Source organism: Diabrotica undecimpunctata, chromosome 5 (genome assembly GCF_040954645.1).
Source record: "Diabrotica undecimpunctata isolate CICGRU chromosome 5, icDiaUnde3, whole genome shotgun sequence".
NCBI lineage: Eukaryota > Metazoa > Arthropoda > Insecta > Coleoptera > Chrysomelidae > Diabrotica > Diabrotica undecimpunctata.
This window is the reverse complement of record NC_092807.1, coordinates 93,552,340-93,569,125: the sequence shown is the minus strand read 5'-3', so window position 1 is coordinate 93,569,125 and position 16,786 is coordinate 93,552,340. Positions and strand designations below refer to the sequence as shown.

Here is a 16,786-nt window from a genome sequence, read left to right as displayed (position 1 = left end):
AATGCAAACTTTATTGGTGTTCGCAGTAAATAAGTTCTGCATTTTAATGAACGTGATATAATTTAGAGTAATGCGTGAATTATTACAAATTTATTTTTAGAAAAATGAAAAAAAAAATCAAAATTTTTACAACTGGAAACATACAGTGTTCCACAAAATTAGCAGAATCACATGTAAATATATATCTGAAAGAATAATTTGAGTAAAAATTAAACTAAAGTTAAACCTTCCCATATAATAGCAATCTATGCACCTGAAAACAACCAAGAGAAAGCTTTACGAACAGCTCTAAAGCACAATAAATGAGAACGCAGAAAATGATTATATTTTTAATATGCGTGATGTTAACGAACGTGTCGAGAAAAAGAGTTCCCAAAAAGAGGAAACATAAAGTAATGTTCAATAACACAGTGGTGTCCATTTTCTGCCATCTAAATTAGATGGAGCTACTAAACGACAGCACTTTCCAAGACTTTCCATGACCTCTTATCTCGTCCATGATGGATCTTCTCCAAGTTTGTACTGGGTGACCTCTTTTTCTTCTTCCTTGGAGATTCCACTCTAGGGCAATCTTTGCAATACTGGAATTATTTTTTCTGAGTGTGTGACCAATCCAACATCACTTTCTGGACTTTATTTGATGTTCTACACTTTTTTGTTCGGTCAGGTGTAGTAGATCTTCGTTTCTGATGATGTTAGGCCAGAAAGTACGAACAATTCGTCGTAGACATTTATTAATAAAGACCTGCAGTTTATCTGTAAGGGTGTTTGTCACTTTCCAGGTTTCATATTCGTAGAGTAGAACAGACATGACATTTGACTGGAATATGCGGATCTTTGTCGTTGTTGTATGCTCGCTAGATCTCCAAACAGGGTTGAGCATTCTGAATGCTTGTTGAGCTTTTCGTATCCTCATACGAATATCGTCTTCTGTACCTCCTCTTTCTGTTATGGCACTTCCAAGATACGTAAAGTTTTCCACATTTTCAATCTGCATGTTGTTGATAGTAAATAGCGTGTTGTTTCTTCCATTTACTCTCATGGATTTGGTTTTACTAATATTGATTTTTAAACCTACTTTATTTTCTTCAGTGGAAAGTGTTACCAATATATCAGCCACATATTGGAACCTTTGTCCTAACAGGCAGATATCGTCGGCGTATTCCAGTTCGCTTAGGCGTGTGGTTAACGTCCATTGTATCCCTCTTGTGTCGAAGTCTAGTTTGGAGAGAACATAGTCTACTGCTATGTTAAAAAGAAACGGAGAAAGCACGCATCCCTGTCAAATTCAAATTCGTCGCTGTTGGTTCCATTGTGTGTCACGCTGCATTTCGCCTCAGTGTACAGTGACTTTATAATGGAAATTATTTTATGCGGGATGTTTCTTAGCTCTAAAATTTTCCATAAAGCAGCATTAGATAAGCTGTCAAGGGCACGTTCGAAGTCAACAAAAACCAAGTATCAGGGTATGTTCCACTAAACTGATTGTTTCATTATCCACAAGGAAAATAAATTCCTTCAGCTGGCTGTATACCATGTATCACAAAAAAGAGGTTTAATTCTTTGTAAGTAGGTATATTTAAAAAACCCTTAGAAGGGCTACATCAAAATAACAAACGTTTTCGGAATAATAATTCCATCATCAGGTTAAAAGCCTAAAATAAGTATGAACCATTTAATTAAAGCAAACGTGATTGAAATGTTGACTAAGGTTAAAAAAGCAAAATGGTTATACTTACAGGTTAACATGCCTGAACCACCAAAATATTAGAGTAAAACCCTTTACAGAAGTTAAAGTTGCCAAACAAAAATATGTACATTTTTTAGGCCTTGTATGTGTATATACTCTACATCTATGTTTAAGCCTACTATCGAGCTCTTACGTCAACAGGAAACATTTTCCTCGCAGCATCGCGCATGCTCGTTAGTCCTTTTCGTTAATCGCGGTTTTTGTTGGTTTCTTCGTGGGTCATTCTTATGCTACGAAAAACTAGGTAAGGCTATGAGAGCTGGATGTCTTCGGGTACTCTACAGTAGTAGATTTTTTATTGTGTTGCTGTGGATCTTTAAGTGAGCCCCTCATCGGACTACTGATCATGTATTCATGGTGCAATGGACTCTGCGTTAGATGAGTAGGGTAAAAGAAAAATTACTCCAAGATAAGACTGACTGTCTTTTACCTCCTTGTCAAGCTAGCGCAGTTCAACGATGTGGGAATGGCAAACGGTTCAGTGGTCAGTAATGACAAGTAAAGAGTGCAACAAACTTTGATATTTGTATCAAGAGACGGTATCAACTATACTCTGAATGTATACGTCTATTTATTGATACATCGTTTTCATTTTCAAATTATACAATTTCGATACGAGATATTACATAATGATGATGAATGCACGATAACCTATGATTCATATGGAGAGACATAACTTTGGTTTAGATGACTTAATATGTGTGAACGCAAGCGAGGTGGTTAGTATGATTGTGTTCAGTTAAAAGAATAAAAAAGCGATAGTTACATTCTAAACGAAAAATATAAAATTATGATTAATCAAGACCTATTAAGGGGAGCCCATGTATAAAAGCACATATCAACAGTAATTCAGCAGATATTAAAAAGGGGAATTAAGTCTGTTTTAGACTATAACATAAAATGATATAAGAAAATGGTATAACAAAAACTTACATGAAATGATTGTGTAGAATATTAATACACGAAGTTTTGTGTATTACATTGTCACATTTTCATACTAGGTAGAATATGTTACTGATGTTCTTTTTCTTTTAACAATATTTTAACCTCATTTTTCCCATAGGTTTATAATACAAGCTTTGCCCTAGTTTTACCTTTGTTATTTTATATAAGATATATTATATAATGGATAACATTCTATTATTATCCCCTGCTTCTATTGCAACACTTCTTCTTATTCAAACAAGCAAGAAAAAACGCCAACGAAATATGTGGTCTAGAGCTTGGCTTCAGAAAAGACAGGAAGGTCGTGGTGTTTTAAGTATGTTGGAAACAGAACTTAAAGATAATGAGCCTGAAAAATATAGGTAGTATTTAAGAATGTGTGAGCCTCAGTTTAATGAACTCCTTGAGCTTATTCGAGAAGATATAAGAAGATATCCAAACAGGATATAATTTTAAGACAAAGTGTATCTGCAGAGAATAGGTAAGTAATTCTGTTAAGAATATCAAGTTTTGCAAATAATATTTAGTTATGAATATGTTATGAATGTTAAGAAGAAGAAGGGCAGCCTTCGGCAAGCTGAACCATATTTTCAAATCGTCTGATATACCAATATGCCTTAAAAGAAAAACGTTTAATCAGTGTGTTTTGCCAGTGTTAACTTACGGTGCGGAAACGTTGACCATGACAAGGAGAACAGTTCAAAAGATCCGTGTGTGTCAAAGGGCGATGGAGCGTGCTATATTGGGCGTTTCACTACGAGACAAGATCCCAAATCGCCAGCTACGACAAAGAACAGGAGTGGCTGATGCAGTAGAGAGAGTAGCAACACTAAAATGGAACTGGGCAGGTCACGTGGCTCGAATGACAGATAATAGATGGACAAAGCGGATACTGGAATGGAGACCAAGAGATGATGCCTACCGAAGCAGAGGTCGTTTACCAACACGTTGGACTGACGATCTAAGACGTTGTCATAGGAATTGGATGCACAAGATCGAAATAGATGGAAAATTATGAGGGAGATCTATGTCCAGCAGTGGATAAGCGAAGATTGAATGATGAATATTATTTTTGGTTGGCTTTAACTTTACGTTTCTTAGCAACTGGTGAATCATATCGTTCTTTGATGTTTTCAACTCGAATTCATGAAAGTACAATTAGTTTGATAGTACCAGAAGTATATAAAGTGATTTACCAAAGACTAAAAGATGAATACATGAAGATGCTCAAACTGTAAGCGAGTGGTAACAAGTGGCAAGTGACTTTGAAAATTTGTGGCAATTTCCAATGTGCCTTGGAGCAATTGATGGCAAGCATATTAACTTTCGTGCTCCACGTAGCAGTGGATCTTATTTTTGCAATTATAAAGGACAGTTCGGTAAAGTACTGCTGGCAGTATCAAATGCTGAATATAAATTCCTATATGTTAATGTGGGAGTAAATGGGAGAATGAGTGATGGTGGTGTATTCAGGGAATCCTCACTCAAAAAAGCCATGGATAGAAATATACTTAATTTTCCTCCAGAGCAAAATTTACCCATGAGCAACATTGTTGTGCCACATGTATTTGTTTGCGAAGATGCATTTCCCTTATCACATGATGAAACCTTATCCCACAAGAAATTTATCAAATGATAAAAGAATTTTTAATTTTAATCGTTTGTCTCGAGCACGGAGAGTTATTGAAAATGCGTTTGGCATAATGTCCAATAGGTTTAGAGTGCTTTTATCAACAATAAATTTGAGCCCAGATAAGGTTGAAACAATCACTCTTGCCTGTAGTGTCCTGCACAATTTTTTAATTTCAAAAAATTCAACGTACGCAAAAACTGAGACAATGGATGCACACTTAATAAATCTATCTCAATCACAAGTTCCTAATAGGTCAGCAGAAATTGCTTTATCTGTCAGAGATAAATTTAAAAATCATTTTATGAATGAAGATTGTAGATTTATATTTAATAAAATACAATTTTTATTGTAATCTTTTTATTATTTTTTACCAACTAGATGTATAAATTACCTACTTTTTTTATTCTAGCTCTTCAAGTTGGGCTTCATACAATTTTTTTTTAATTTTTTGGTTTAACTTCTAACAATCTTTTTTTTGTTTTTTATTTTTGAAAGTCTCTCTGTCACATATTTTCCATAAATGAAGTTCTCATCCTCATTTGATGCACTACTTATAGCACGTGCAATGCTGCCTAAAGCATCTGATGCTTTATCTGTTATAGATGGTTCCACCTTCTTCCTTTTTTTATTTGGTGGCTCATACACTTCATCTGAAGTTTCTTGAACCTCATTTGAAAGAGGTGATAAAATTCCATCATCACCTACTTTATACACCATATCTAAGTCGTTACTTGACGTACTGGCTGTTTCATTGATATCGAATGATGAGACTGCCTTTCTAATGATAAGGAATTCATTTAAAAATTGAAGCTTATTGTTGTACCATAGTTTTGGGACATATATCTGCAAACATATAAATATAATTAATAAACATATTACTTACAAATTATGTAATGTATTTTACCTCCTTTACTCCAGCACCACTTTTTTGCGATTCTAATACTTTTCTTCTCTTTGCACTATAAGTATTTCGGATTCCATTCCACTTCCTTTGTATCTCAGAAATTGGCTTTTGAATAATTTCGCTTAACTCATTTAAAGCCACATTTCTTTTCTGTTTATTGTGAGAGTCTTTGTGTTTAACATTAAACAAACATGGAGTTGATTCATACCCTTCTATCAACTGAATTATATTCTCCGTTGACCAAGACTTTTTTATTAATTATGTATTTTAATTTAAATACAAAACACAACTTTTAGATTAAAACAAAAACAAGTTAACCTAAGAAAACCAACGTGACGATATAACCAAAGAATATAGACGCATATGCGTGTGTACTAATAATTGGTATGAAATAGGACATGTTCTAATTTCTATAACATTTTTTGTTAACAGATTTTGTTTTCTGTTTTACATTATGACAAAACTTAGTATACCATTTTCTTATATCATTTTATGTTATAGTCTAAAACAGACTTTAACTATGTATATTTTTAAGTGCGTTTCTACTTTTAATATAAAAAAATTTGTCGCTTACCTTATAAACGTTTAACATATCTAAATAAATTCTGCCCAATTGAAGAACATATGCGTGATTTAAGGCTTTACACGCTCGAACATTAGTCTTCAGGATACTTGTTAATTGCTTGGCAATTTCAATTTCCTTCAGGAAGTCGACATTTTTGCTAGCTTTGCTTATTACGTCGTCCCAGACCTAAAATATTGAACAAATATTAAATTGATTTCCACTTTTTTTTTGGTATTAAAAGGGAAAATTACTGTCATATGACAATGAGTACATTTATGTTTGTAGGCGTCGAGTTTGTTATATTAATTTTTATGACTAATGTGCACAATAACGGCATAATTTCAGGGTGACAAGTGCTAAAAATAAAATATTTCTGCTAAAAATAATCAGAATTTCTTTGAAATGATCTACAAATACTGCTCAAATGTTTGAAGAATAAAACATAATAATAAACTGGGTTTATCTTCATTTGGTACGCAAATCGCATAAGATGAAACCATATACAAGATTAAAACCACAAATGAGAGACTATTATTAAATATTTGCTATTATTCTTGAAAAACATGTATTCATAACAAATCCTATACCTCTTCTTCTTCTTGTAGACTATTAACTGAAAACTTTGTCTCTATCTGTCAAAATTTTTGAAAAAAGATGAATAACTCAAAAAATATGACGTTTTGACCTATTTTAATTTAGACAAATTGTGTTTAGAATGGTAAATGTCTCATGAAACTGTAAAAAAAGCACTAAAGTTACAAACATTTCACCTCTATAAAATTCAAATTTTATAGGGGTAAAATTTAATAATTGCAAACCAAAATATTTGCTTTACATGAGTGTACGTTTTTGACATGACAACGTCTTAAATTAGGTTGTGGCTCGGAGTCACTCATGAAAAAGTGTAACGCCCGCTCACGTCTGTTACGATGAGTCATCGAACGAGAGAGAGGCCCGCCGGACCGGCGAATGCCTTGCGTCTCTCTCCCACTCAAACATGATCGGTCCGCTGCGCGCTATCCTCAACAAAATCACTCAAATAGAAATTAGTTAAGTTTAAGTTTACATGTACAATGTTTTAGTAAACAAAATATATTTCTATAGTTAAAATTTGTGCAATTCTTATTTTCATTCAATTCCTTGTTCCTATTGTGCAATTTAATAATATTCATATCAATAAATATTCTACCGAGAAAAAGACGTTGTCACGTGAAATCTTCGCCCGTAAAACCGACTTTACAGGCAACCGATTTTTTTATGTGTGTATGTTCTTCTTCTTCATGTACCATGTCCTTTCAGAACGTTGTTTACCATCATAGCTATCTTAATTGTATTCACTGCCACCCTAAACAGCATGGTCGTATCAACACCATACCAGTCTCGCAAGTTCTTCAACCATGAGGTTCTTCTTCGTCCTGGACTGCGTTTGCCTGCTATTTTTCCTTGCATGATATTTTGTAGCAACCTATATTTGGGACCTCTCATTATATGTCCGAAATACTCCAGCTCTCTCTGCTTGATGCTTTTTATGATCTCAGTAGTCTTGATGAGACGTTCTAGTATTGTGGAGTTTCGAATCTTCTCCACCCAGGAAACTTATAAAATTTTTCTATAGCACCACATTTTGAAAGGCTCAAGGCGATTTAGATCGATTTTATTCACCGTCCAGTACTGGACGCCATAAAGTAAGACCGAGAACACGTAGCAGCGAAGTAGGCGGATTCTCAATGCCAATTTTAGATCTCTGTTACATAACACCTTGGAAATCCTTCTAAAAGCCGCTCTGGCGTGCTCTATCCTAGATCTAATTTCGCCGTGACTTTCTGCGTTACAATTTAATTGCTGTCCAAGGTAAACGATTTTATCAACTTGCTCAAGTTTGGTAGTATTTACATATATAGACGGTTTTATATGCTGTTGTTTACTTATTACGAGTATTTTGGTTTTCCGTATATTCAGATCCAGACCTGCTTCCCTGCAACTCTCAACGACACTATCAAGTAGTGTTTGCAGATCTTCTTGCTAGAAGCTAGGAGTACTGTATCGTCCGCATATCGCAAATTATTGATGACCTCACCATTCACAAGTATTCTTTCTTGTTTTTCAGAAAGTGCTTTTCTGAAAATTCTTTCCGAGTAAACGTTGAAAAGCAGGGGTGACAAGACGCATCCCTGCCGTACTCCTCTTTTAATATTAAGAGCCTGTGATTCCACACCATCTACTAAAACTGATGTTGTTTGATTCCAATATAAATTTGCAATTATTCGAACATGTGCTTGCCGTCCAAGCCAATGTCTTTTAGAGCTTCGATCAATTTAGAGTGCTTAACACGATCAAATGCCTTTTGGAAGTCAATCAAACAATGGTGTATGTCTACAGATATATCTCGAAATCTTTGAGCAAGTACGTTCATTCCAAACAAATCCTCTCTCGTTCCAAACCCGTTACGGAAACCAAACTGTGTGTCATCCAGGTATTCCTCGCATTTATTGTAGATACGACCATGTATTACCTTCAGAAAAATTTGCAATAAGTGGTTTAAGTGGTGTTGCTATTCTCCTTATAAAATATACAGAGAGTTAAACTTAATACGATTTTCATTTATTATTTACTATAACTTTTTAAATATAATTATAAAAAATGTTATTATTCAATACTTTACCTGATTGGGTAACATCATATATTTCTCTATCAAAGCCTCTTGTGTAGCGGTGTCAACTTGAGCCGAAATCATGTAGCCAACAGCTTCATAAAAAGTGTGAACCTGTTGTTGCTGCAGATCGCAAATGATGGTCGGAATTGAAGCCAAGATGTCTTCGATAAAGGGACAGGATTCCCCAATTTGTGTTGTTACGAAATGTCGCCTGCATTTCAGTGCTATCTTAATAAAAGTATCACATGCCATGTCCTGGACTCCGTCGTGGGTTTCGTGCATAAATTCAAATAATTTATTTACAACAGTTTTCAAGAATTTCCAATGAGCTCTGAGAAATCTTGGATACTGGCCAACTACATACATAATGTTGGAGGCTATTATAGCTTTATTATCTTTGCCTCGTTTCTGTTCGCAAAGTGCCAAGAGGTCTTTAATAACAGTAACAAGGAATCGTTTTTCGTCTTCTTCATGCATTGCACCAGATATACTACCAATTGCCCAACAAAGCGTGTTAAGGTTTTTCCAGGACCATTCCGTCCCATTCACTTGATTTTGTAGCTTATTGGTCATAATACTTTCTGTGTCAGCACAATCTAAATGGGTAAGATAAACGAGCGTCTCCCTCATGTTTTTATATAAATTAATAGAATCTGTATCTTTCATAAATTCTCTCACCACTTCGCCATTGTCATTTTCTACAACAAGCACCTCTTCAGGCTTTGCCATTCGAGAAATCATTATATATCTAATTTTATTGAGAACCTCTTTGTATAAATCGTGGTAGAAGTTACCATAGTCTTTTGCTTTATTAGCGAATATAGCGACACCATGGGGTACTTCTTGATATAGTTGAAAAGCAAAGCTATTCCAGTATTCAAGGCAGATCTTAAATATTTCTACATCTTCTACTTCAGAAATTAATAACAAATAACGCAAAGCTTTTCCTAAATTATGAACTTGACTCTCAGCAATACTAGTGTGTTCTTTTAAAAAGGTACACAGAAACAGAGCCAAATTCTGAATAAAATTTTGCTCTGAGTCTTGCCCACAAGCGTACGCACCTTTAATGTCCGTTTGTAGCGGCAGCATCATCTCTAGCTGCGCCATAGTTTGGGTAAATAACGCTGCAAACATATCATCGTAATTGCTGACAGTGACTCCAGCTATTTCAGTGAGACACTTGAGAGTGACGTTGCGAAACATAGGGACAGGTAAGAATTTGAAGATCAAAGTATTTATAAGACTAGTTTCAAAAATGTAACCGAGGGGAATCCAATTTAGGAATCTTAGTAATGTTTCCAAAGTTGCGTTAACGAGTGGTGGATTTTGCGAGTTTTCAAGAACGAATTGACATAAATGAAATATTGCAGAAAATTCTGAACACATTGTATCTTTCAAATGCTTTGCTTTAGTCTGCGTAATCTGACCGGACGCGAAGTCAAACAGTTCCTCACTTAGCAGCTTCAAAATAATCATGTTGTTTTGACAGAGACTCTCGTTTGTTTTGCTCGCACCCACGATATCTGGTATGAAACTCTCCCAATTTTTAGGCCATTCTCTCTTCAACACTTGTACTAATATCATATTCAACTTATTTAGGTATGTTCTGTTGCTTTCAAAGACTTCCGGGTCAGAACTAGTTTTTATGATTAAAGAAACGATATATTTTTTAATGCCTTCGCATTGATTTCTTGGCAGGACTTTCCAACGTGTTTTAATAACCTGTTCCAAAATTTGCAATGCATAGTACTTCGTTTCTTGGTTTGTTGAATATTCTAGAATCGTGTCAACTCTTGTCCATGCATCAGGATGTTCTTTTAGTGTTGTTAAAACTTCTTGTGCTATCCTCTGCGATTCACCCTTGCCTGCATACATACTAATCACCACATTGTCAAGCAGTTTGATGTTCAGCTTCTGACTGAAATCTAGCAGCTCGGCCATTTTCACTTAATTTAACAAACGCTCAGTATTTTCACAAAAATCCAATCATTCCATCAAGTGCGCCGCTGAAACAAAAAAATAAAGAATTAAATAAACTAGTAAAATATATTTGAATAAGGAATTAAGTACTAAAAACGGGAAACATTTTATTTCTTTGTCATACTTTTCGAGATGCGAGTGACTCCCGATAGGATCAGCTGTCTGTTCCGAACGTTGGCGATCATTCGGGCTATGATGACTTTGTTGGTTGCTATATGAAATAGCTGTGTTGAGGTCTTTCTATACCATGCTCTCAGGTTAGCAAGCCAGGATATTTTTCTTCGTCCTGGGACCCTTTTTCCTTCAATTTTACTTTGCAAAATGCATTGAAGTATCTTCAGTATCCTTCTGTATGACCATAGCTCAAAAGCCTGTTTTGATAGAGTTTCCGCCTTCAATGTCCACGTTTCTACTCCGTATAGAAACACTGAGTACACATAACATTTAAGGAGCCTTATTTTGTTTCTAGGGTGAGGTCATGGCTCTTGAACACAGAACTCATAGTCAAGAATGCACTTTTTGCCTTTCCTTGGGTATTGTCCCACGACTCATTAATTATAGTTCCCAAGTAGTTGTATTTTGAGACACGTTCAATTCTCATTTGGTTTTTAGAGTCTCTGCAAAAATGTGCTCCGAGTACAGATTGAATATCAGTGGTGAAATTATGCACCCCTGTCTCACTTCCCTTAAGATTTTGACCTGATCTGTATATTCTCCATCTATTCGGAGTACCGCTGATTGATCCCAATACAGGTTAGCTATTATTTTTAAGTCTTTTCCGTCAATCCCTGTCCTCTTCAGCACTTCCATTATTTATGCGCTGATACGGAAAACAGAATAATAATAACCCCAGGACACTTCCTAATTGGGAGAGAACTAATTTCGGCAAATAGGGAGGAAGAGTTGAGCACATACACGAATATGCCACAAAGGTGGAGGCAGTTAGAAAGAATAAAAAGAGATTTTTGGAACAGTTGGAGACATGACTAATTGTCAAATCTACAACAGCGATATAAGTGGCAAAAACCCGTCACAAACTTAGAAAAACAAGAAGTGGTGATAATAAAGGAGGATGACACCTAGCCGGGGAAATGGCCACTAGCGAAGATAATCGAAACTCATCCCGCAGCTGAAGGTTTGACAAGAGTCGCAAATTCAAAAGGCGAACGGAAAAGTAACTACTCGTCCTATACACAAGTTAATACCAATAGTACGAGAGCCCACCTCACGAAAGACAAATAGAGCACATAGTATGTGGAGAAAATTTATGTTTTGCATCCTATTTTTAGTATTTTTGTAGCCATCAAATGCAGATTTGTACAAAATGTATACCCCATCCCCCGGATTATATTCAGAGCATCTAAGCAATGTATACATAGATCGAGGGATATTTAGAATAAAAACTCATCTAGAAAAGAAAACAATTTTAGATGGTGAACGAACGATAGATTCAATAGTAAAAACGCTGGAAGATATGTGTAAGACAAGCAATATAAAAAATTGTGATTCACTATCGAGCCAGCTAAAAGAGGAACAAGAACGAGCAAAAATGATAAGTCGAGCATTAGATCTGGAAATTAAAAGAAGGCTGAAGAGGGGTCTTCTAGGAACAGTCCTCACATCAGTATTTGAGCTAAATGATGAAGTATACAGATGGATTGATGATGTGGAAGAAGACCTACAGATTCTAGGGGTTAGAAGATGGAGGGAAGTTGCCAGGAATCGACAGGAGTGGCGACTTCTTTGTGAGCAGGCCAAGATCCACAACGGATTGTCGAGCCACTTATGATGATGATGATGAAGTATACAGGGACATAGATTCCTTTGACGAAAATCAGAAGGATCCAATAAAAAATTCAAAACATCAGACGAAGATGATGTTACAAACAATAGCTTCAATTAACTCTACAGAAGAAAGAATAAACGGGCATTTAAATAGGTTCCGAGAAGCACTGATAAACAGAACTAAGGAAATGTCTAAAGATCTAAGTGATGTCTTATATAGAGCTGACACATTAGAGAGAGAGTACATATGACTTAAAGTTGAAACGACTTATAACCGTACAATGGAGTATGCAAAAGAATATGCAAACACATACGAAAAAATATTAAATCTTCATTACAATCATGGACACTTCATAGATATTATAAAACCTGGACAAATAGATTCAATCATTTCGAATGTTACAAGGTTCCTTCCACAAGGAATAAGAAGGCGGCCAATAATAGATACAGTCGTACAAAATGAAGAAGGAGACATTGTCATTATTGGCTATTTTCTAATAAATGACACTAGATACAACCTACTGAGAGTCACAGCTCTTCCGTTGTCAGTGAGAGGTGGTGTTGTGTGCTAGTTGTTGGTCCCAAGGAATCTACTTATAGTAGATTACAATAACTTACACTATTTTGAAGTGACATATGAAGATAAAGGAAGGTGTATAGAATTAAACCAAGGAGAGTTGGCATGTTCACCAATGGGAATCATTAATATGGATACAAAGCCAAACTATCTTAAATGAATTATATGATAGAACTACCAACACTACCTGCAATATAATAGAGTACACGATAAAGGAAGCAAGTTGGTTGAAAATGAGCACACCGAACCTCTGGCTAGTCATTCCACCATACGCTATAAATTTAGATATAATGTGCGACGGTTCTCGATCTGAACATATAATCAATCAAACGAGTTTTATAAAACTGTCACCAAAATGTGTTGCTCAGACCCGAAACATAACATTACTCACATCCAGTAATGGATTGGAAACAGCAATTAGAAGTTATTTAAAGACTCGTCTGTCCCATTGAAGAGCTTATGCAGAGGCCAATCATAGAGTAGATCAACATTCCCAGACATAATATAGATATTCAGGGAGATGAGTTGCCAAATATTGTACTTGAAGCAGAGCAGTTTGACCAAGATTTATCCGAACACATGTGGAAAACCATGGCTAACCATCAGTGCATTCCTCATTTAACCACGGGACTAGTCACTATATTCATTACTATAATGATTGTGTGGAAGGTAGTCAGATACATTCGAAACTCCAAGAGAGACAGAAAACAAAGGCATCAAGGTTCTTGCATCCCACCTCATCCAGCGCCTCGAAGACATACAGTATCACAACCAAATTTAAGTAAAACTTTAGAGAAAGCCCCTCCTAGATCAGTTTCACCTAATGAGCTTAGATTTGAATTAGATAGTTTAGCCGAAATATAAATTCTAAATAATCAATTTATAGGTAGCACTGCTTGGGTGAGATAATAATTCAAAAACCAAGTGAATTAGTAATATGATTATTTTTATATTATTATTATTATTTTATATTTTATATGTGTTTAGATATTTTCAATTACAAATTAATCCCTTAGTTTGTAATCTCACATTATTCTTAACTTCTTAATCTTTTATCATATCGTGTAATATTTTAATAATTAGAGTCCATTTAGCTGCAACATAATAAATTGCTGAATAATATATTTTCAAATTGAACTTCCTAAGTGTTGCAATAATGGCCTAGATTAAATTGTACTGTAAGCTCATAGTTCAAAGTTTGTTAGTATGATAGAAACATTAACCTCTGTGCTGAGGTATACATTATTTTTGAAATTATAAATTGGGGATTTGAGCTCATTTGAGCGCAGTCTATTATAGAAAGTTACCTAACCTACATCTGTAGTGTAATTATTAGTAGCTGTCAATAAAACTATAATTTTTACTCCACGACTTCAACATTTTATTGTATTACCATCGTCAATCAAGAAGAATCAGACAAAAGGGCATTACAAAACAATTCGATCCTTATATTTACATCGAATTTGTACATCGTTATCACCACTTCTTCCTCGGCAGTGTTATATAGATAGATAATAGATAAAAAGTGGCAAACTCTTTATCTGATTAATAAAAATTAAATACATGTGTTAAAATATTCTTAAAAAAAATTAATGATGCACCTAATCTTTCATTGAGTCACGTTATTGGACCTCTTTTATTAATTTGCTTAAGACTTTCTCATAACCAAATGTGCTCACTATTTTTTATAATTTTTCAATAACTGTACACCTTTATTAATTTATTCGTACATTAACCAAATGTTGTCAGAGATGAAAAGATAGAAAAGTAAGCTTAATCAACAAATGTTTATACATTAAAGATAAAAATTATCTATAACTGTGAAACATTCTAACCTGAAGATAATATGTATAGTTTAAGTAAAAAATAGTTAAATCTCTTAGATAATCACCACTTCTGTTGTAGGTATAACTGTAAAAAGAATCTACAGTATCAGTATATTTAGTATTAGTTCATTATCAGAACATTAGTACTAATTTTTTATATTTCTGTTTCTAGTTATTTTCGACAACTTCTGTTGTTTTCTGTTTACCTTTGTTTGTCTTTAAACACTAGTTTTAAACTATTGGGTTACATGTTGGTTCTGAGTTAAGCTAAATTTACCTAGTATCATCTAAAACATAATTTATATTGTGAATAAAGCAGTTGAAAAGCTTATAATAAGACAGAATAAATTAAACCGTTTTTGTCAATATCATATTTTAATAAAACTCAAAATTTGATTGTGTCAACAGATAATTGCTTTAAGGTAATGCAAATAGTACACATAAAGTCTATTCCATGAATATATCACATTTTATATATTCATGGAATATACTGTATACATATTATATTATATTTGTATAAGTTTTAAGAATAATAACCTGACACGATGGATAAATTATTGATTACTCTAGACATTTATTCAAGGAAGTATTACTGATTTTTAGGTTTGTTTATTTTTGAAAACTGACTATCACAATATTTTACACACTATACAATATGTAAAAACAACTGTTTCCTTGTAGTACTACAGATTAATTTTATGAATTTTTGACCTGCATGATATTTATCAATAGACCTTATTCTACTTTAAGTGTTTCCTTTGTATGGTTTATTCATTTTTTTGGATCTCTTAGTTAAACTTGATATGGTTAAGATGCAAACGAAACTACTACAATACATGTTTGTATACTTCAGTTACAACCAATTAAATAGTATCATGAAAATTTAAAATGATGTAAAACTGAGTAGCATTAATGTTTGCCCTTGTTATACATAAATTTATTAAACAGTCCTAATTATAATATCAGAAAATGATGAAAATTGTATGAAATATAAAATTAATGACAAATAAAACATTTTTATGTATTTCATTTAACAAAAACAAGAAATAGTACCTAATTTCACATTATATAAGCTCTGGAACAGTACTATTTGTTACATATTTACAATTATAAATTTTTATTTTGAAAAAATTGTGTTTCTAAAAAATAAAATATTGTTCTTAGAAATACAGTTTTAAAGAGTAAACATATCCACATTGTTGTTTATGCCTACAAAGTGTTTATTTAATTGAATAAACTAACCAATGAATTTTAATATAATACAAAATTAACACATGCCTCAAGCATGTAAGCAACTGAGTATTTAGAACAGTATTGACAACAGTCGGTGTCTTCCCAATTTGTATTACCAAAGAATTGCTAAAATTGTCTGATCTATAAAGTGCCTCTAAGAAAATCACATTCTTATTCTGTATTCTGTTGATGAGTGCAAAAAATAGAAGTTTATACATTTCAGTTATTCAAAACAAAACAAACTGCCTAATCAAAAAAGTGCTTATAACATCGGCTGATCAAACTTTACAAGTAAAACAATGTTTTCAAATAAGAAAACCATGCTTATAAGGAGTTTGTAATGAAATTTCATGTGACAAAAATATTTGGATATGTTTAACCCTAAAATCTGAATGTTTGGCTTTTGGTAAACATAGCGGTGTGTGTGGAGAAAATAAGTATCTATAATTTATACTACTTAAGAAAATAAGGTTTTTCTTACTGTATATCCTAAATATAGCGGATAAAACACCTAATTCAACAGCTCGCTCACAAATTCTTAGTACAAAAAGCGCAAAACCAAATACGACATTACAAAAGGTTGGTCGGTAAAGTAGAAATACGTGCATGCCAGATAACTGTCAAAAACGTCAATTGTCTTTAATAAATAACATTTTATTTTAATAATACATATATATTAACGGAAATATCTAGCATAAAATCGAAAGTTCGAATAATTACAAATTACATAACTGTATTTATTTAAACTTTATCATAATTTACCGTAATTTCTTACGAAACACTAATTTATTTTGAAAACAATTATTTATCTCTGCCATCTATGAGGAACGACTAAAACTTACAGATATTTATGTTCAGCTCTTGTAAGGGAAAAGGTAATTTCTATAGACGCTCCAGCGAGTTAAAATCGTATTCATGAAAAATATTTGATA

General features: G+C 33.7%; 1 protein-coding gene across 1 annotated transcript in view; it reads right to left on the bottom strand.

The window, feature by feature from the left end:
* emb (exportin-1 emb) overlaps positions 1 to 16,472 on the bottom strand; it is a 47,938-nt gene extending 31,466 nt beyond the window's left edge. Inside the window, exons 1-3 of the mRNA XM_072532207.1 lie at positions 16,336 to 16,472; positions 8,460 to 10,459; positions 5,807 to 5,983 (exon numbers count right to left, since the gene is read on the bottom strand). Coding sequence (XP_072388308.1) covers positions 5,807 to 5,983; positions 8,460 to 10,394 — 2,112 coding nt within the window. The 5' untranslated portion in view covers positions 10,395 to 10,459; positions 16,336 to 16,472. The remainder of the gene's footprint in view (positions 1 to 5,806; positions 5,984 to 8,459; positions 10,460 to 16,335) is intronic.
* Between the last annotated feature and the right edge of the window lie 314 nt (positions 16,473 to 16,786).